Source organism: Saimiri boliviensis, chromosome 18 (assembly GCF_048565385.1).
Source record: "Saimiri boliviensis isolate mSaiBol1 chromosome 18, mSaiBol1.pri, whole genome shotgun sequence".
In the NCBI taxonomy this organism is placed as follows: domain Eukaryota; kingdom Metazoa; phylum Chordata; class Mammalia; order Primates; family Cebidae; genus Saimiri; species Saimiri boliviensis.
Genome location: NC_133466.1, coordinates 36715320 through 36736983, shown reverse-complemented (window position 1 = coordinate 36736983; position 21664 = coordinate 36715320). Strand labels below are relative to the sequence as shown.

General features: G+C 34.0%; 1 protein-coding gene and 1 pseudogene across 3 annotated transcripts in view; both read left to right on the top strand.

The window, feature by feature from the left end:
• The window catches only part of VGLL3 (vestigial like family member 3), a 49337-nt gene extending 30123 nt beyond the window's left edge, over positions 1–19214 (top strand). For all 3 annotated transcript variants that reach the window (XM_039480582.2, XM_039480583.2, XM_074389152.1), the window contains exon 4: positions 12752–19214. In XM_039480582.2, coding sequence (XP_039336516.2) covers positions 12752–12795 — 44 coding nt within the window. In that variant the 3' untranslated portion in view covers positions 12796–19214. The remainder of the gene's footprint in view (positions 1–12751) is intronic.
• On the top strand, positions 12827–21361 carry LOC101040882 (uncharacterized; annotated as a pseudogene).
• Positions 21362–21664: the final 303 nt, after the last annotated feature.

Sequence of the window (21664 nt, the reverse complement as noted above, 5' to 3'; positions counted from 1 at the left end):
TGACTATATCCAGATATTAAACACTATCTTGTTCATCTCTCACTTAGTAAGATATCTTTAGATATCAAGTGAAATCAAGACTGTGTGTCACAGACTGTGACAATGTTTTTTTTTGACATACAGAGAAAACAAAACTACAATAGCTACGAGTCCACAAATTACTGGCAATGTACAGACGGAGAAGTTTGCCATAAGCACAGAAAGCTGTTTCTAGTATCCTCTCTGAAGAGACTTTCATAGCAGTAAGCTTTACTCTCTAACCTGTGAATCAAGTTCATCTGCTAAGAAAACTGAAAATAATTCTTTGAGGGTCTCCATTTTGATATTAGATAGGAAGCACTGGGTACTGTAGGAGAAGTTAGGAGTAGATAAATGTCCTAATCTATTCTTTTGTCTTCTTGGACAGCTTGTGCCTCATGATATCATAAAAGTAGAATCACATTAAATGATACTCTGAATTATTTATGGTTTAAGACAAGTAAGCTATATTTTAAAACAAAATTCTGATTTAATCTGAATATTCTGTGAAAGGGACATTATTCACAAGTGACAAAAAATGTATTTTAATGGGTTTAAGTTGTAATCATTATTACTCAAAATTGTTATATAGTATTCACTTTAGAACAGACTAAACTACTTTAGTGTTTAAGATTATGATGGTTGGCACTATAATGATGCTTTACAATGAAATCTATTAATTAAAAAACATAGATATCTTTATTTTGTTAAGTACAGGAAATACAAAAAGCAGGGTTAAAATAGCAAATATTGAGAAGCAAATGGTGAGGCAGTTTCTGTCCATGAAAGAGAGATAGATAGACCTGGTTACTTCTTACTTTTACATCCCACCTGTAAATTGCCACGATCTACTCACATCTCAAAATGCCTGATTTATTTCAGGTGATCTGGTACTCACCCACCTGGGTAAAAATCACTGGTTGCATGAAAGTAAATAACCTTGCTAAATAACACTCTTTAAAATGTTACTGATATGTTAATTTCATTGGGGTACTAATGTTATTAAAATTATGGTAACCTCTTAGAAATAATTTCTTTTTCTAAACATTTACATTTACAAAAAGGACTAAAGTAAATCTAGATTTACCAACTCAAGACCCTTGAATATGTACTTGCTATTGTAATGCTCAAATTCCAGGCTTTACGAAGAAAGCAGGATGCAATAAATTTGGAGATGAATTATTAGAGAGCCACAATAATATTAAACAGAATAGTTTGACTTATATTAAACTATTAAAGCACTTGGTATTTTTCACCCTAGAGATGAGAGGGCATCAAAGTGTCTTCTATTGTAGATGCTCAACTAAAAATAGTTTTCCTCCTTTCCACTACATTTCTTTTCAGGGAGCATACATTAGCCATCTGAATTCTGAGGTTTATGGCATTGAGGATTCATTGAAGCCTTTCTTGACAGTATTAGTAATTTGTATAAATGATTAGGAAATTATGAAGGTTTTGAAAAGTAGTATTAAAAATATAAAGGCATAAAACTTTACATATAATCATTTGATCTCAGTAATGACAGATAAAATGGCATTTCTATATGGAAACCAGGTCTAAGAGCATACGATTTTTTTCAATGTCATTAGTATGACTCAAAAATATTTATAAAATTTTGTATACCTTCATTGAAGGCATAATCAGTTAGAATAGTTGAAACACCACAAGGCAATAGATGCAGACTATTTTTTAGAATGCCAGGCAGAATGTTTATAAATAATGAAAATATTTTTTCTGGACTTCGTTGTCATGTCGAGTTTATGATGATTTGATAACAATACAAATTTTGCTAATCAACACCCGACTGCTTCACACTTTCTACAAAACTTTTTCTTTTTCTCTGGCATATGTCCTAAGCCTATTTTCCACTGAGGACAGAAAGCATCAGAGTTATGTTAAAATATTTACAAACTCTTGATTGGTGTTAGTTGTGTAGGGCATGTGTCCAGAATGACAATTTCATGACCAGGAGGGTAATGGAAACCATCTTTGAGATGCATGCAAAATGCCAGGAGATCACAGCCAGATAGTGAGATCTGCATGAAAAGTAACTGGATGGTGAATCAGAGGGAAGAAATGCATTCCAGAGCATTGCTGTCAGTTTCAAGTATTCAAGGCTGGATGCTGCACGACCTTAATGAAATTCCCCTGCTCTCTGGGAGCCATGTAAATATCATGCCCATGCTCTTCTGTGGACGGTTTATCCATAAAATGGTGCCACAATGTCACAATATCTGAAGTATGGGGATTTGCCTCACAGATTCTTCTCCTACCTGGTGGAACAGGTGAAGGAGCCTTCCGAAGGTGTTATGTTTTAGGGTGTGTTTGCATAATAATACAAAGAGGTGTGTGTGTGTGTAAATTTGAATTATTATAAAAGACGTCTTGGCAAGAGAAAATGCTATTTCTCATATATTGCTAGTAGAAAATTAGAGTTTCCTTTTTTCACAGAAGACTGGAAAAAGCAGTAACAGTAATAATATTCGTAAAAGTTGGCTTAGCATTCTTACTGCTAAGAGTCTACCCCCCATAAATACAAGCAGCAGCATATAAGGCTATATGTACAAAAATGTTTACTGGGACAATGTTCATAGGAAGGAAAAAAAACTGGAATTGAGTGACTGCCAGAAGACGGGGGATCTGTGAGTGAACTGTGTTTCATATGGTATTGCTGATTGAAGAAGAAAAGATGAAGAAAAGCACACATATGTCTTTTTTGGAAAATAATAACAAAAAATGTATATATGTCTGTATGGCATGTGCATGTACCTGTCATTCAGTGAAAGCAGAGAAGACTAGTTTGTCAAATTGTGTTTTCTTTCCTTTTGGGGCTACAGGTGTTGAGGTCACTAATATGAGTTTGAGGAGGAAAGAATGAGAAGGACTTTAGAAGAAGAATATATATACCTATTTTCATGTGCATATCTGTACGTATGCATTGAGAGAGAGAGAGAGAGAGGCAGGCTGGGAAAAAGAGAAAAGAGATTATGTTAATTATATTAGTAGTTTTTTCACCCCTCCCAAATTCACTTAAGAGCTCATAAAAATCTTGGTCAATGTAGGGCTCTTTAATATTTGCAGAGATATAGTAATATCTGTCCAGATATGTGTAGGGAAAAACGGGACTGAAAAACAGATTCTGGACACACATCACCACTTAGTAGCTGCATTATTTGAGTAAGCCTCTAACAACCCCTGAGCTCCTCCTCTTCCTTAGATGCAAAGTGGAGAGGACACTTCCAGCCCTGACACAGCTGGGCGAGTCCAGTGAGCTAATGAGCGTGTTTGTGTTTTCTAGACGGTGATGCATGGTGCAGAATGAAAACTCTAATTATTCTGAATCTGAAATATATTTCATTGTAACAAAAAGTTAATTCACATTGGAGGGTTGAGGCATCCTGAAAAATTAAGGTGCAAGCTGTGAATGCATCTGTCCTTTTTATTTTGTCTGTGTCTGACTTAATTCTTTCCTGTTATTGAAGATTAGCTGTGATTTCTGTTACAGTTAAATTTCCTGATAGTGGTGTATGCTGATATTGGCCATACAGTGAAAACTGGGTGCAGACAATGGAAAAGAAGATAAAAATATTGAGGAGTTAGCATTTTCAAGACATTTTAAAACAGTTTTCTCTGTCTAGAACACCCTGCCATGTGGAATGAGAGGGCACTAAAAAAAAAAACCCTATCCCATTGTGCTTTATAATTGTTGCGCTATTCATCCTTGTCACTCATATAAATCAAAAGGAAATTTTAAGTACGAAAAAGGAAGTTAGACTATGAATTAGGCTCTACAAAACTCCAATAATAAATGCTAACCCTTAAAAGTCGCAAATCTAAACTAATCAATTTTTTATTTTAGCATTCATTTTATGAAGGAGTTTTAAAGCTCCTTTATCATATAAATTACTAAGTAAATGGAATAGTTTCTCTTTTTGTCTTAAGTATTTTCTTAAAAACAGAAAGCAAGATTAAGAATCACTGTCATATTTGACAGGGTTTTTTTTTAAGGTATTGTCATCAACTAGCTGTGGTTGGGAGGTGGAGACTTTTTCAAACTACAGCTTGTCTTCCCCAAGGAAACTGATGTACTCACTGTAGAAGGAAGCTATAGGTGTCAAGAAAACTCCTAGGCTGTCCTGATATGACTGTCAATAGAGAACTATGCAAAGTATTGAAAAGCCTGTTTCAGTGGTCAGGTTCTTATCAGCAAACCATATTTTCAGCTTTGCTGTTTCTCATCTCTCATATAGGGGTGCATCTAAAAGAGCAGCTGAAATGAAGAAATCGGTTTCAGAACTTGTTCCTCGACAATTTTACATCCATTTTCAAACAGTCTGCAAAGACTATGGACAAAAATACTATGTGGCCTGAGGAATTTATAGATACTCTTTATTCCATTTCAGGCTGCCTAACTATTCTTTTCTTGTTGTATTTATCTATAATATAATGTTTCACAAACAGTTGTCTGCAGCCAACATGTTCTGAATTTCTTGGCAAAAAGAACTGATGAGAAGCAAAATATGCTGGGTGTTTTTAATTTTTTTTTTTTATTTTTGGGATACAGTCTGATATACCTGGGATTTAACTTCATAATTTTTTTTTTTTTTACCATAAGTATGTGTTGTAATGTTTGTTTTCATGCCTGCTTTACTTGACCACTATAAGATGAGGCTTAGCATCTTCATAATCATTGAAGTCCTATTTACGTTTGCTTGAATTGAACAGTTTCTTCTGGAAAATGTCAAAGAGTGAGCCTCTGTTCATGTCACATAAAAGTGAGATGAGGCTGGGCACGGTGGCTTATGCCTAGAATCTCAGCACTTTGGGAGGCCGAGGAGCGTGGATCACCTGAGGTCAGGAGTTTGAGACCAGTCTGGTCAACATAGTGAAACTCTGTCTCTACTAAAAATACAAAAAAATTAGCCAGGCTTGGTGTTTTGCATCTGTAGTCCCAACTCCTCGGGAGGCTGAGACATGAGAATTGCTTGAACTTGGGAGGCAGAGGTTGCAGTGAACTAAGATCATGCCACTGCATTCCAGCCTGGACGACAGAGTGAGACTTCATCTCAAAAAAAAAAAAAAAAAAAAAAAAAAAATTCTGATGTCAATTCAAGAATTCATGTAGATGCAACATCTCATTCTAATGGAAAACTTTCCAATATATCTTGCATTAAAGGAGAGAATGATTTCTTACACCAAATAGGTATTAAAATGCAAATATATTTCAGTAGTTTTTAGGCATCTTTTAAAAATTTTGGTGTATTAAGTATTCTAATTCATGCTCCTACGTATTATGTTTCCTATGTTGGTGTTATGTCCTTAATTATGTTTTTAGGGGTAAGAAATGGATCCAGATGAGTTCTTCTTGTGATTGGATTATCTATTTTCTGAACTGTAAAGCTGTCACTGCATAACCTAGAAACCTCTTTAAAGATGCATGTTTGGCTACATTTGTTATCCAACAGATGTCTGGATAGTTAGAATCTCTAGAGAGTATTACAACTTGTGGTTTTGGTTACAATAAGTGATCCAAGCTCTTTTATATTTTCTTTCTTTCTTTTTTTTTTTTTTTTTTTTGGACTTGCTCCTCTCCAGTTCTGGGAGAAAGTCTGTAGAAGTAATTACAAAGAGTATTCCATTTCGTTTTCCCCATCCCTTCTTCCTTCCCTTTATTCTTTGTCTTTGGTTTCAAACTTTCTCTATATCTGCTTTTGAAATTGAAGTCACTGAATTGGTAAGCAGTATCTAAATTCCATATCATTCCATATAGTCCCTGGCTTCTCCCAAGAGGTTATTGGCCACATTGACATTCAAATTTTGAGACCAGTAAATTGCCACTATGATCAAAAACTACCTAACTCTATGATTGATATTTTACATATATCCATAAGGTCGTTTTTTAAACAACTGGTTCAGATTTGTAACTTTATATCCTGATGCTTTAAGTATTTGCCAATTTACCCTTCAGCTACGCATTTTAATATGCACACGTCTGAGGAAGTAGATGTCACTAAAGGCAAAGGCTAGAGACTGTGTGCACAGGAGAGTTTGTGGTTTTGGAGGGAGACAGGTACTGAGAGAGGAAACAGAATAAAGTGGCTTGCTGTCTGGGTCTGGGAAACATTGGCAAGGAGAAACACCTGGGTGGCTGAACTCTTGTCACCTGCAATGTTTGCCTCAGGTGAGCAGGTGCTATACTTCTTAAAATAACATAGTTAGTTATGGTCTTCTAGTAACATCAGGTTTGCTGGGTTTTACATTTCTACCCTCTTTTGAATCTGAGCTTAAAGACGTTTTGACAAGTTCAGACAGTTTTTTAACCTCGTTGTTTCTGACAGTACTAGTATGTGGAGATTTTAAGTGAATTCTAAATGTGCCTGGAGAAAACACCTCTATACACAGAAAAATCTCCTTCTACCAGAAAACTATTACGTGGCCATCCTAGGTATCTTGTGTAATGATTGCAGTGTGCATGAATTGTACTCATAAGAGAATAATTGCAATTAATATATCATAATAAATTTAAACTTCGGTCTGGTTTAAGAAAATGCATCTAATTTGTGCTGACGTTAAAAAGAATTATTGTCCAAAATTTACATACTAAATATTGAGAGAAGTCATTAAACTGGCAAAAATATTGTAATGCATTGGGAAAAAAATGCCAGTATACCTAAAAGTATATTAAATGTTAGTACACAAAAAACGTTTAAAAGCCAATGAGAAAATTACTTTTTAAAAAGCATAAACCTTTGGTCAGAGTTAAAACATAGAGGCATAAATGCCATAATCACAAAATATTCAGCCTCACTAACAGTGAAAGAAACTTACGTTGAAACAATTAGATACTTTTAAGCTACACTATCAATCATGAATAGTAAAAAAAAAAAAAAAAAAAAAAAATCAGTACAAACTTCCTGAGCACATTTAGCCACCACAATCAAATATGTAAATATAAATGTTCATATGCTTGGATTCAGCAATTTTACATGTGCATATTTTTCTAAGAAATTTGACTCCTAAATATTCGCACAAGTAACAGTAACTTTGTACACGTGTGTGTGTGTGTGCGTGCATGTGTGTGTCTAAATGATGTACATCTATAGAGATTGGATAATGATATACTATTGAATAAATATTGTGCAGTCCTCCAAAGTATTGGCGTCGGTCTACACATACTGACATGAAATGGTTTTCCGAGACAATGTTCCTGGTGAAATAGAGCAAGTAGTGTGTGTCTATATGCAGATTGGGTACACTTAGCAAGTTGTCTGATGATAGGGGATATTACACAGGCTTTTAACTTCAAAATACTATTTAACTTGATTTTTAAAGCAAGAATTCCATGATGTTTCAAGATTCTTAAAATTTTTTTAAAACATGGTGCCTATATATTATTAATCTTGATATTCACCTGAAATGAAATCATAGTTTGCAAATTGGGTAGCCTGCTCTCTTACAGTTTTCTCTTGCAAGTGTTAAGGTGCTACCCCTACATAGATCTTATTTAGAAATTTTTAACTAGTATTTAAAGTGATTGCCCCAGGACTCAGACAAACAAATGCAATTGTATGACCATCAGCAATGATAATTTCATAAAGCAATAGAAAATAATACGACTGTCTCTTGCACGTTTTGTGATATGTCAATGTGTCAATGTTAGCTGTCAAGTTGCTACTGAAGTTTAGGTATTTTAATGTAGCATCTGACACAGTGGTCTATACATCTAACTTTGTAATAAGTATTTCTTATCTTTATTAAAGAATGGGTGAAAAAGGAGATTTATTTTTAAATATAGAAATGTTATTGGGTTCTTATAGTCTAATAGTAAGCATTTTAATCCACATGGCTTCTTGACTCTTAATCAAGAAAAGTTTCTTGAGTAAGAAACTTTTGAAACAAAAAGTTTACATTTACCCATACAAATGCTATCTTTACTTTTAGATCTTCAAAGTTTCGACAGATACTTTCAGGCTTTATGTTCCTATTTATGTTCTTTTTTAAAACCAACAGCGTGTTTACCACTATATGGTTACCTCTTTTATCTCCAGCAATAAAATTAATTGAAAGCATATTCAGCTTACTTAAAGAGCGGGTCAGGGTCAGTAGTATTGTCAAATGAGTATGCTTTTTCAGAAGTAGCACATATTTTTTTAGTGGGATATGACTCTTACAATGAAACAGTACCTAAAATTCAGCTGTCTGTTAGTGTAACTTTTCTTGTTACCAAACTTTTATTTATTGTATCTATCTAATGGGAGAATTCCCTCATCAATTCTGTTTATTGTTAATTCAGTCCACTGGCAGCTCCATTATTCTCAGTTTTAAACAAAATCCCATTTGAGTTGAAGGCTCTTTTCAGATTCTTTTCTCATTTTCTTTCCTTTGGGGTTCTCTCTGTTACTAAAAGTTATTCACATCACAAACATTGTCCAGCTGATAAGTTGTTGCCTGCTTTTTGATTCTGTCTTTCCATTCTTATCCTAGACTGTTGTTTCCAACATAGCCTCCTCCTCTAATCTCTTTCTTCAGACATTCTCTATACAGTATTCTTTCTAGTATCATATGTGGGGAGCCTAGGTGAACTTTAAGACTTCTTGAAAAAAAAAAAAAAAAAAAAAAAAAAAAAAAAAAAAAACACAGGGTTTGAGGGAAGCTAGGAAGGGGTAGTCTCTAGGCCATTCACAGTCAAACCTATCATGTTGCCATTTCTATTTTCTTATTTCTATAGCATTTACAAGAGGTAGATCTGTGAAGCTGCTGCCTCCTGAATCTCAGAAAATGAGTCATAAGGCCTTGTTATATATAGTCAGTGCTATGATTTGAATAACTACATCTCCCCCAAATTCATATGTTGAAATCCTGGCTTTCAGGTACTGATGTTAGAAGGCCAGGCCTTTGGGAGGTGATGAGGTCATACGGGCAGAGTTTTCATGAATGTAAATCAATGCCCTTATAAAAGAGATATGAGAGAGATCTCAGGTGATCACACAGCAGAAGGCACCCTCTATGAACCAGAAAGCGGGCCCTCACCAGACCACAAATCTACTGGCACCTTGATCTGAGATTTCCCAGCCTTCAGACCTGTGATAAATGCAATTTTGTTGTTTATAAGCTACCTAGTTTATGGTGTTTTGGTATAGCAGCCCAAATGGACTAAGACTGTTTAAAATCTTCAAATTTTAAAGATAAATAATGTTCTCATCCTCTTCCCTGACCAAGACTTCTCAGTGCCCCACCCAAAGGTTTTTGTTGTTGTTGTTCTTGTGGTGGTGGTGGTGGCTTCTTCTTGTTTTTTTTTTTTTTTTTTTTTTTTTTTTTGTATATTCATATTTCCTTTGATCTCATCTTTGCTCTGAATATTTTTTTATTCCTTTTCTTTTGGTGATCAGGAAGTAGCGGTCTTGGAATTGAAATAAGGAAATGGATCTGTGGCCTGTTTCTTTCGGGCTTTTATCCTAACTGAATTTCAAACTCAAATTCTGCAGTCAACAATTGATATCTTTGTTTCTTAGCTCATTTTTGACAACCACATCATGAGCCAAATGACCACCCTGTGATTTTAAAGTTCACACTGGAGAAGTCTGGCAGGGGATATGGTGGTAATTAAAGATGCATATAGAGAGAAACACCAGTTAAATATGACACATCTTGTTATAAGATTGAAATGGTCTTCATTAAAAGTGTAACAGACTAATATGTCATCATTTACGTCATCTTAGAAAAAATGTGACAAATGCAGAGTTAAAAAAAAAAATCACTGAGAGCTATTTTGTTAATCTTCGTATCAGTTCTGTTAAATCAGGGTGTTTCCAAGCAGTGCAAAAAGGAGTATAAAAATCTACTCAGTTTTTCTTGAAATGATTTTGTGAGATAATTTTGACTTGGGCTACAGCTAATATAACTCATATAAGGTGAACATGTATGTTGTGGTTAAGACCATCGACTGGCGTCAGACTACCGCTTTTGAAATCCTCGTTCTATCACTTAATAATTGCATAAACTCTCTTAGCTTGAATTTTCTCATTTGTAAAACGAATATTAAGGTAGCATGATTAGGAGGATGAAATATGTTTCATATAAAGCACTTAGCAGCATGCCTAACATAAAGGAAGGAAGCAGAAATCTCTGTATAGGAGCAGAACTTGTAGCAGACAGAGTGCCTTATGTTCAGGCAAGAAACATCTTGAGAAATCCCAAATAAATATAGACCACATAAGATGTATGAGTTAACAATTTTGCCCCCTCCATCCCTACTGGGAAAAACTAAATGTACTTATTGACTCTTAATGATTCCAGTGTACCATTACCAGTTGACTTAACTAAAAAAATTGTAACCCTGCTTTTCTCTTGCAACTTATTAGTAGGGTCTTTTGTTTGCAGTTGCTCATTTTCTTATGCTTTACATATGCCTATTTTGAGATTTACAGATATAAATGCCTGGTAATTAAAGTAAAATTTTATATGGTTCCTCACCAAGAAGTTTAACCACAGGGATCCATTAGATATTTGATATATTTCAGGCCACAGAGGAACTGACTTTTAAAGATTCATACTGTAGAAATGCAGAGACATGGAAACAAGAAATTGAATAGATGAATTCATAATGAGAGAATGACTTCTGTTATTCTGCTTGGAAAATTTGGGGCGATCTTAACTAATGCAGTACTTGTCCACAGCAAAAGGCTCATGTGATTTTGAAGGAGTCATATGTCTTTGAAAAGCAAATAAGGAATTGCATTTATTTAAAAGCAAAAATAAGACAGGCAAACCACTTGATGATTACAACAGTATTCATGACTTGCAGTGCTGACATTCTATAGATTGATGCAGTCTTCAAGTGTGGAAATACTGAGTCATACAGAAGATGAGATGTTTTAAAAATGAAAAAAAAAATTATATAGTCAGCAGATTGTCAGTAAAGGTGGTTTAGATTACAAGAGTTACCCAACAGAGACTATGCCAGGTTGCAAATTATTCTAACCAGAAAATGATTTGAAAATGAGGAAAGCAAAGTTAGAGTGGATTGACATACCCCAGAACCTTTTATTTTATTTTTTCTCTCCCTCATTGTTCTCTTTTATCCTTTTCCTCCTCTTCTTTTGAAATGGGAAAGGAAAAATACTGCTACTTTATCAAACATAATACCAGTATGCTTGTGGAAAAGAGAAAAGGTGGAGCCAATCTTTTGGCATTCAGTAAGTGTTCTTTGTCCCCGGTACACAAATGCTACATAGTACACAGATTGTGACTTGTAATTGTGTGAGGTGTTTCTTTATCTTATTCCATTTGTTCTTTTGCCCTTTGTGCAGTGTCTTCTGTAGATTGTCTTAATGTCTCCAAACACTAATTGTGTCCAATTTTGTAATGACATCTACATTTTACAGAATTATTTGATTAGTTGAGGGACAAGAAATGTTGTTTAATAATAGAAAAAATTTAAGCCAAATTAGCTTCATTATCTATTCAATTTCTGACATCCATCCTGGATTTACAACAGTTTTACATCAAAGCTCAAGAAGACAACCGGAGACCCTTGCACCCACACAACAGCAGCCTTGCTGCATCTCTACCCACGTATTTAAAGATTTTTGCTTCGTGTTTTGGTATTTAGTTTTAAACAACATAAAATCACCTGTTATGCTGTGTTCTTACTCTTCCAAGCAACTATACTTCAGATACAAAAACAAAGGGAACTAAAACAGGTGAAAGATGTATTAACTAACTTTATTGAGGTAATCATTTCACAATATATAAGTTCATCAAAGCATCTTGTTCCGCATCTTAAATATATACAATTTTAATTTTCAATTACTCTTCAATAAAGCTCAAAAGACAAAAACAAAATGAAAGTAACTTCAAGTAGGTTCAAACTGAAGATGATATGTGAATTGCCCATAACAGAAATTAGTCAATTAACTGTATAAGGCACAGATAAGGGTCATATTTCCTGTTTTCTCTTTGAAAAACTTCTTATTGATTTTAGCTTTAAGTTGGAATTAATCTATGTCCCATTAATCTATGTTTACCTTCCTTTTGTCACTATTTTTAACTTCTAAATGTTATTTTTTTTCCATGTAGTATGATTTTTAAAATTCATTTTAAATACTTTTTGGAGAAAGATAAACAAGTAAATTAATAAATAGAATATACGTCTGGACTGATAGTTATGAACAAACTATATTTATTTTACCGACAATAGAAGACTCCGTTTTTAGACATCTAATTGATTGCCACAGTTTATAGTAATCCCGTTGTGGAATACATTTCAAAATAACAACAGAATTTATTTATCACATTGGTCTAAAAGAATAATTTTGATAATTACTGAAAGTATTAATTGAAGCACTACAAAAATGCTTGAAAGACGGCTTATGTCTCTTATCTCCCAACATCACCTCCTTTCGAAATTACAAATAAAATGTTTCATTCATTCTGTTGACTACTCACTCAAACTCCAAGCAAATAAAAACCATAGCAAAGAATTTGCGTTATATCAATAGCACTGTTTTAGTCTTGTGTTTTTACCACATACTGTGTTAGCTGGCTTTTTGAAAATTGTGAGCTCCAGCACAGATAGATTTTGCTTAGAGATCAGGTTGTCTTCAGGTCAGACCTCACGGTTGCCTGGATTATTTTTTTGGTTTCTACATCCAATGCATTGCAGATTATGCTAATTTTTGGTGCTAAATGTATTAATGTTCTTTGTTTTTCCTCACTGTTATTTTTTTTATAGGTCTACAGCATCAAGACAAGAATAAGGAATCACCATGGTACTGAAACACACCATCTTAGGGAGTTGGGTCGCAGCATGAATCCAAGGGCCCACTGGGAAAAGATGATGTCAGTATTTTCCATTCAGCAAGAGGACATGAAAGATATGAAAGGAGAAGACAGTGTCATGTGGTTGACTTTGGTTTTTGGCCTTTCTTTGAGAAAGCAGGGTGGGTCCTAGACATTGAAGAAAAGCATTTTTACTCGTGGTTTTTTTTTTTTTTTTTTTTTTTTCCTCATCTGAGCCTTTGCCACTGTGCAACTCTCTCTTTTTGTTATCTTGCTTTTATCAATATATAGCTAAGTTTTGTTTCATTGTGATTCGTTTTTTTTAACCAACAGCCTTGTCAGGAAAGAATGAACTGTAAATTAAAAGGCTCATTCTTTCAGGAATACAAGTTTGTAGCTCTGTGTGCATCTATTTTTGTAGAAATACAAAAAGTTTGGTTTAGAATTGATGGGCTATTTTTGAGGGATGTATTTTTTTTTAATATTGTAAAAATTGTTGAGTTCTGTTTAAAGAACTTGCTCTCAGAGAAGCACTGGCAAAATGTTTAAAATGCTTATCTCTAAGATGTCTATGATATGCTCTGTCTGTGCTTTCTAGGTTACCTCAAATGTTTTCTGTTCTTTTCTTTTTACAGAAGTAGCTATACCATAGTCAAACCAAAACAGTATTGTTTTTATAATGAATCTCAGTAAAGATTTAATTCCATGCTAGCTCAATTAGTTTTGAATTATATGTTTAGCTTGAAAAGTGTTTTGTTTTTTTTTTAATGGCCACACTAAAGAAATGGTATTTTATTACTTTGATTTCTCCCAAAGAGTAACTTGGAGGTTGACTAATAAGAAAGTTTGCATAAACTTCCAATCACATGAAGAGTTTGCCTAGAGGACAATAATTCTCTTTCTAGCCCATCCAAATCTGAGGAATGAAACCAGAGGTTATATACAACTACTAGGGAAAAAAGTGCATTTAACCATGCTCTCTGCTAGTGCCTGTGGCTCATTTTGCTTGTTTCTAATTATTCATTCATGGCAATTTAAAAGGCCATATTTTAAGTGGGATTTGTTTTTTCTGAAGAGCAGTTGAAGGAACAATATCTGGGAAGGTACTAGAGAAATTACAAGCTAGCTCTTTGCCATAATGACACCTATCCCTGTAATACGTAGTTTAAACACAAAACTTAATGAGCATTTGTTTGTTGGTTGGTTTGTTTAAATCTGGTTTTACTTGATTCAATTTTTTTCACAAAGAAATTTAGAGCAAAATAAAGTGTATATTAGGATTTAAATTTATGCCGCAATTTAAAAATAAAACCAGAGGTTATATACAACTGAAATTGGGCTAAAAATTAAAAATCTGAGTATTTAAGTTGATATGGCTCTCATAATTTAAATAAAATCAAGTTGAAATTATCATTAAGACACTGCTAGGAGAAGATTAAGATTATGAAAGTAGCAGTTATTGATAATATTAGGATTTCCAGGGCAAAGTTCATTTCTTCCTTCAACTGCTTCCAGAGATGTCATGTAAAAAAATTAGTGGAATATGAAAGTGTTTTAGTTTTATAAAGTGGTTTTTTCAAATTTCTCCCATCTTCCTCCCCACCCACATAAAATAGTACATTCAGTGAAATGCCACTTTCTCTCTTTAATTGTCTGTATCATATATATCAACTTTTTAAACATGAACATGGCATGTTCAACTAGGCAGAGTTCTCATAGATAATTTTCAAATATATTCCTTGGCTGTAATTTATGCATTTGTTAATATCCTATCCATCTTTTGAGTTTTAGGTCTGTACACTCTCTTGTCCTGCCGTTACTCCACACTTTGCTGTTTCTTATCTAGACTCTCTTTTACACAATATGCACATTTTGACCAATGTTGGGTCCAAACTTAAGATACCTTCCACTCACTAGTAATAGGAACTTAAATTTCTTGGGAGTAGCCAGTTAAATTTTCTATGCTTTCATCAATAATTTGATTTGATAGAATGGTTTAATTATAATTTGCCCAAATATGTGGAGCACAGAATTTAGTGAATCTATAAATCTGATTTTTTCTTGTGTCCTTCTGAGTTTTCAAAGAAGAGTATTTGACAATTCCCATGTGATGACTCACAGGGTTATTTGCTTCATCTACCTTTGGAATACATTAACTTTCTTTGTAATTTCTTGGAAAGTTGTGTTGTACTCAAATTCATTCAGATCATTCCATTGGATTTTCCCAACAAAGAGGAGAAGGAAAGTAATTACTCCTTGCTCCATTTCTTATTTTCCACCAAATTTAATTGAAAGGTAGAGAGCAAACAATTAGATGTCTTCACTCTGAATGTAGACTTTGCTCTGTGTCTCTCCCGGTAACTATCAGATAAAAAAATATCTTGGCTCTGAGGATCTGAGGAATGTTGAGAAACTGATTTCTGCTGTACAGAGGAAAGGTTTGTAAGTGAGCTCTCTCTTTGAAAACGGGACCCAGGCTGGGTGTGGTGGCTCATGCCTGTAATCCTAGCACTATGGAAAGCAGAGGCTCAGGAGGATTGCTTGAGCCCAGGAGTTGAGGATCAGTCTGGGCAAAATAGGAAGACCCTATCCCTACAAAAAAAATGTCTTAAAAATTACCTGGGCATTTTGGCGCACACCTGTTGTCCCGGCCATTCTGGAGGCTGAGTTGGGAGGACAGTTTGAGCTTGCAGTTTGTAGTGAGATGTGATTGAGTCACTGTACTCCAGCCTGGGCAACAGAGAAAGATCCTGTATCAAAAAGAAAAAGGAAAAAGAAAACAGGATCTCTGTGTTTGGCATACATTGCCACTCAGGGAGTGGATCAAAAATATAAATAGAAAGAGAATGAGCACGTCTCTATAATTGTCTGGCATCCCCTTCCTAGGACCATATTGCTATTACCACCGGAAGTCCTAAAAGAGGATGAGTTGCAATTTAGCATAATATTCTGAATTCATTTCAAGTTTAAAATTCTATCATTCTCTGGCTCTTCTTTTTTCACATTAAAATGGTGCTATTGGACTTAGAGGCTTCTGAACTGCTTTATTGAGGGCTACCAACTGCCTCCCCAATTTAATATAAAACCACTCCACCTTTAGACAAAGGTGGCATTATCTGATTTTACAAATCAGATTTTATTCGAGTTTTCTAAATGTCTGTGAACTAGACTCCAGAAAATCATCTCATTTATTCGAAATAGAATCTATGCTTCTACCAGTAAACCATCAGGAGCTAGAAAACAACATAATGTTGACAAATCAGGAACCTAACAGATTATTAGGTCTCTTTGTTCATTTGAAAGAGCTTCTAAACTTTTGAGAAATCCATGTTTCTCCTTAAGAAAGTTTAACTTTCCTAACTCTTAACTTTCCCCTCTTTTTTCTCCTTTCTCCTTCCTCTTAAGAGTATTTATATTATTTTGTTAAGCAAAAAATGTACAAGATTGCTCTAAAATTTGCAAAATGATAACAAGTGGATTGCAAATAATAGAGGAATTTATTTCTTTAACTTTGTAAGACTTAAAAAAAAACCCAAAATTCTAGGCACTGACATGAAAGTTGTCTTTGAGAAACTTGTTATTCATTATGCAAAAAGTATTTGCCAATTCCTATTATAAGATTTGCAGACTATGTCACACTATCTAGCTTTTGAGTTTGCTATCTGGTTTAATGTTGTATTTATAATTTAAAGTGGCAATCAGAAACCATATTTCAAGAACCTGTATTCTATCCCTTACTGAGTGTTCCTTCTTTAAATAGTGTTGGCTGAATTAAACCGGTAGGGGCAGTGGCATTAAGTGGTGGTAATAGGAAAGTACATATGTTAGAGTTTTGACCAAGGGACAAATAGAGAAGCAGAATGAATTAATGGAAAAGAATTTGGTTGTTAGGCCGTCCTCTAAATTCTAGCTTAGCCACAATTTTATATGTGGTTTGGGGCTTCATTTATATTTCTCATGACAAAAATGGGACAATACCTAGCAAGAAGGCTGTGGAAGTTGGAAATCACACACACACACAAACACACACACACACACACACACACACACACACACACACACGGTCAATCATCTGGCTCATATTGGATGTTCAATAAATAACAACTACCACAGATGCCTATCAGTTGAGTAAGTGGTTCACTAAATTGAGCTGCCAAAGATCTCTTATCTTCACATCCATAACTGTTTCTGCAGCAATCAAATAGATACATGATTGTTTTTCTGGAAGAAATTACTGCAAAGAGAATATTTTTCTCCTACTAGCTGTTCCTCCTACCAGTTATAGGAGATAAATGTACATTTCTTAATGAGCTGACTTTTGAGTATGTCATTTCTTAAGGAAAAATAAATTAACCTTAGAGAGGCATGTGGGTCCAACTCAGTTTCCTTACATATTCTGAAATTTTATTTATCCAGGACCCTATAAATTACTATGCCCAGAATTATGAGGGCAGTGTCATTTATTAACCAAAGTTTATATTTTTTAGTTATATAGCCAACTTCCTTGGCACCTAGGATAAGAACATTTCTTTTGCAGTTATCCATTTCTCTTTTAAATTTTACTTGACTTAAAGGAAAGTTGCAAAATACAGTGGAAAAAATCTTCCGCATGAAAAGGGGGAAAGAAAACAGAACCATTTACGATCTCAGTCAGCAGATTTACTCTACTCAAACTAAAAAAGAAACAACCTTATTGGAAGCAGATGTTGACACCATGTCAGCTATTGAAGATGGAAGGAGTTCAATTGAGCCATTGCAGTTACAAAGGGGTATTGATGGCAGTTCGAATTCCTGATTGATCAGCCTTGTAGCCAAGAGAAAGAAAGCAGAAACTGTATGGGATCAGAAATGAAATCAGCCTTCCAGTTTAATGTAGAGGATGCTAGAAACTCAGTTTTTTTTTTCTTTATTTCCTGTAGGATAAAAGATACCTTTTAGAAAAGGTAACACTTGGTTGAGAGAAAAATCACAATTTATTCTCTAAAAATATGTAAAGGCCAAAGAGCTCTTTAAATCTGTTATGAAAGCATTAAAACTATTATTAAAATAATTTTAGAAAAGTTAGGCTAAATTTTAGTTCAAAAACCATGTTGAAAACAAACATATAACCTATAAAAAATGAATGGCTCTGGCAAGTGGGGGCATGAGTGGAGCCCATAAGGAAACCTCAGTCTCAATAACTTCAAAATGTTACTTCCCTGGGTAACTTGGTCATGGAGACTGGTCACAGTACAGACATTTAGAATTTTTAGTATTTTTTTTTAGATTAAAGATTAAACTTGTAGTGCTCTCTGGGAATTGCACCAGGTACACTTTTCCAACCTATAGAAATCATCATTATTATTAAAATATCTTAATTTTCCTATTTCTTTTATTGTCTATTATGCTTTTCTGGTTAAAAATATTTCCCATAGTTTCAAAGTATTGGTCAAAGTAGTATTCTCTTGAAGTTGTAATCAATTTAATTTGATCCAATGAGTTTATCTAAACCTCCTTTTTAAGTTCCAAGAAATTCTAATATACATATGTGTACTTTTACCAATTCCATTGTATAAGAAAACAGATACATTTTAGAAAATGATAGATCATCATCAATTCATTGTTTTAAAAAAAGCAATTTATGCTCTACTAAATTTGGGATAAGAATAATTCTATTAACATGCAAGATTCTTTAATTAGATTTTGGGTATATGCACAAGGTGTGACCTTTTTTATTGATTTCTCTTTATATTAATAGAGATGTACATTTCTTCCTATGCTGTGGCTAGAGCAAAAGTTATTAATAATTATTTACACACATGATTTAATTTCTTAGCAAATGTACAAAATTTGATATTATATCTGATTTAAAAATACTATTCCGTACGTTTTTTTCGAGAGATAAAACATAGGGAAGGTTTCCATGTGAATTCTTTGTATCACTTTAAAGTGCATATATTTAAAGGGAAGATATGAATTCAGTTTGTTTTCATTATATAAATCTACATAAGGTGAAATGCTTTTGTGAAAAAAAATACAGTGTAGTGAATTTTATATTTGTCACTTGATTAGGTAAACTGAAAACTAATAATAGAAATATTATTTTGCTGCATTGAAATACAATGAAATTTCAGACTTGTTAATTCTATAAGCAGTTATGCTACCTTAATTTTGTGATTCCAGAAATAAAAGTAATCCTAGTTATGCTGTCATCCTTAATTAATAAAAATGTATAATTCAGAAAACTTTTGGCTTTATAATTATAAAATTATATATTTTTTTCTGTTTTGTGGGGTTTGGGAAAAACATTTTCTTATTTCTATTCACTCTTCAAATGCAGGTCTCATAATACATATTAATGATATAAGATGATGGAAGACTTTGTAATAAAAACATGTCATTATCTTCAATTTGTTCAATAAATAATTTAATGTGAATTGTATGTTTATATTTTAATGTAGCATTTGGGTTTGGTCTGCATTTTGAGAATTTAAGGCTCTTTTGGTTTCTTATTCAATTAAGCATTTATTGCAACATCCTAGGTGTTTTTAATTAAAAAGTTAATTTTCAGAGCCAAGAAATCTATATATTACAGCAAGGAATAGATTAGAAAACACGTATTCATAATGGAAAGGCAAATAAAATGGGATATACAAATTACATAACAGCAAAAGTTGAGAATTTTGTAATTCAATGCTTCTAAGGCTATTGATTGACCAAGGTGTATTTTGTTGCTTTTACATTTGTTGACAGGGACCCTGCCATAAGTAGTATGAAACAAAAACTTTTCTACCATTCATTGACATTGAAAAGAGAATTCCAAACCTTGTATTTTGAGCAAAGCTAGAGTTTTTTTATGTGGGCCCTCAATTTTCTTATTACATGTATCTTTCATGTGAAAGTACTGAAGTCTGAAAATCAGCATTTAAATAATAGACTCTCCAGCACTACAGATGAAATAATTTGGCACAGGCTTTTTAACTGTCTACCACATTTAGAATACAGCGAAATGAGCTTTTTATGACTGCTGTAAAACATTAATACAACGATAATGTCCTAAAGCAACACAATTTGTTATCCTACAGCTCCGACATTCGGCAAAGATCTCAGTCTCGGTGGGCTACAGTAAATAGGCTGAGCAAAAATATCTTCTGCTCAGTTCACGATGTATATAAAGACTTTTGATGCTTCCAGGAGAGAATCGTGCTGTTCTTTGCTTCTAGAGTCCTTTGTTTAACCTCCTTCCATCTTCAAATCCAGTAACCTGGTCAAGACCTCACATGCATCACTCTGGCTTTCTCCTCTTCCTCTCCCTTCCATGTTTAAAGGCCCGTGATTACATTGGCTGCGTTTGTATAATCCAGAATAGTCTCTTCATTTCAAGGCTCTTAATTCCATCTTTAAAGTCCCTTTTTCCATGTAAAATAACATATCCAATGGTTCTGAGGATTAGGACTTGGAGCCATTATTCTACCTACAATCACTAGTATTGGACTTTCATCATTTTCTGTCAGTCTTATAATCAAGAAAGACTAGTTCACTGGAAACGGCAAGGCATAATGTTTGCATTGCCATTTGTGTGGGGGTTTATCTTCATACTGCATGTGAAGAAAATTCCTGTCACTATTTCAAATGTTTCACGTAGTTGTTATAGTGCTTCAGAATCCAAAGGGTTATGTGGTATTTATGGAAGATGAGCAGTCTTGGGGGTGGAGAGCAGGACATCTAGTGCAGATTCTTCCTAGCTGAAGTGTCTTTTCTCTGGGGACGACCAAGTACGATTTAATTGTTTTGCTTCCTTTTTTGGGAGCATAGGTCCATCTTGTGATGCCCTAAGTCTCCAAGTATCTCACTTGACCTGCTTATACACATTTGACTAAATAGCTAAATATGACCGCATTGGCATGGTAAAGCTTTCACACTTTTGTCCAGATTGAATCACTCCATCTGCTATCAGTTAAGCAGTGGAAAAACTGTTGTGGAAAAGCAAACATGTTTTGATAGATTTAATGTGTAAAGAGGGTATCCATATTCTGGAATGTTGCTGATCAATAAATGAACTGCAAGACTTTGTTAGAAACAACACTCAAGCACAACTGTTTTACTTTCCATACCAAGTTTGGCTGTGACTGAATGAAGAACACCAGCATTGATCTTTGCTTTGCACTTGTACAAGAGACTGTTTGCAGAGAGCCAAATATAGCAACAGAGGATTTAATATCTTGCCAAAAAATACAAAATCTGTTCCCCTTTAAGCATGACACTCTATCCTTTCTTGTGGATCTTGCTAAAAGGAAAATATAGCTTTAAACTCCCCTATTCCTTCTGTTGAAAGCTCACTAATCTTTTTCAAATGAGCTATGTATGGTTTTGTGGTGTTTTCTGTTTCCAAAGAAAATGACTACACGAGAAATCTGTCCAGTGTTATCATTTTCCTGACCAAAAAAAAAAAAAAAAAAAAAAAACCCTTCCAGTGGTGGCTGTATTAATTAATTTGATTGTGATAATCATTACACAATGTTAGTCAAATCATCATGTCACATTCCTTAAACATATACAACTTTTGTCAATTATAACTCAGTAAGGCTGGGATCTTTAAGTCAAAGATTAGAGTCAACAGAAATAAAGAAAAAATATGCTTTGATAGCTCAGGACTAATCAAAGATCATTGAGAGACAGGCTATCATGCTATGTGCCATTTTGTATTAAACAAATTACACCAACAACAAAAAATTTGGCTTCAATCAACGAGGTGCTTCCTTTGTCTTAGAACATGGTGCTTTGTTCTGAGTGTTGCCTGATGGGTGGGTAGATTAGGTCAGATTTCTTTATGATGTGGTTAATGACAATAGCTCTTCTTCTCAGTTTATGGTGTATATAAAGAATT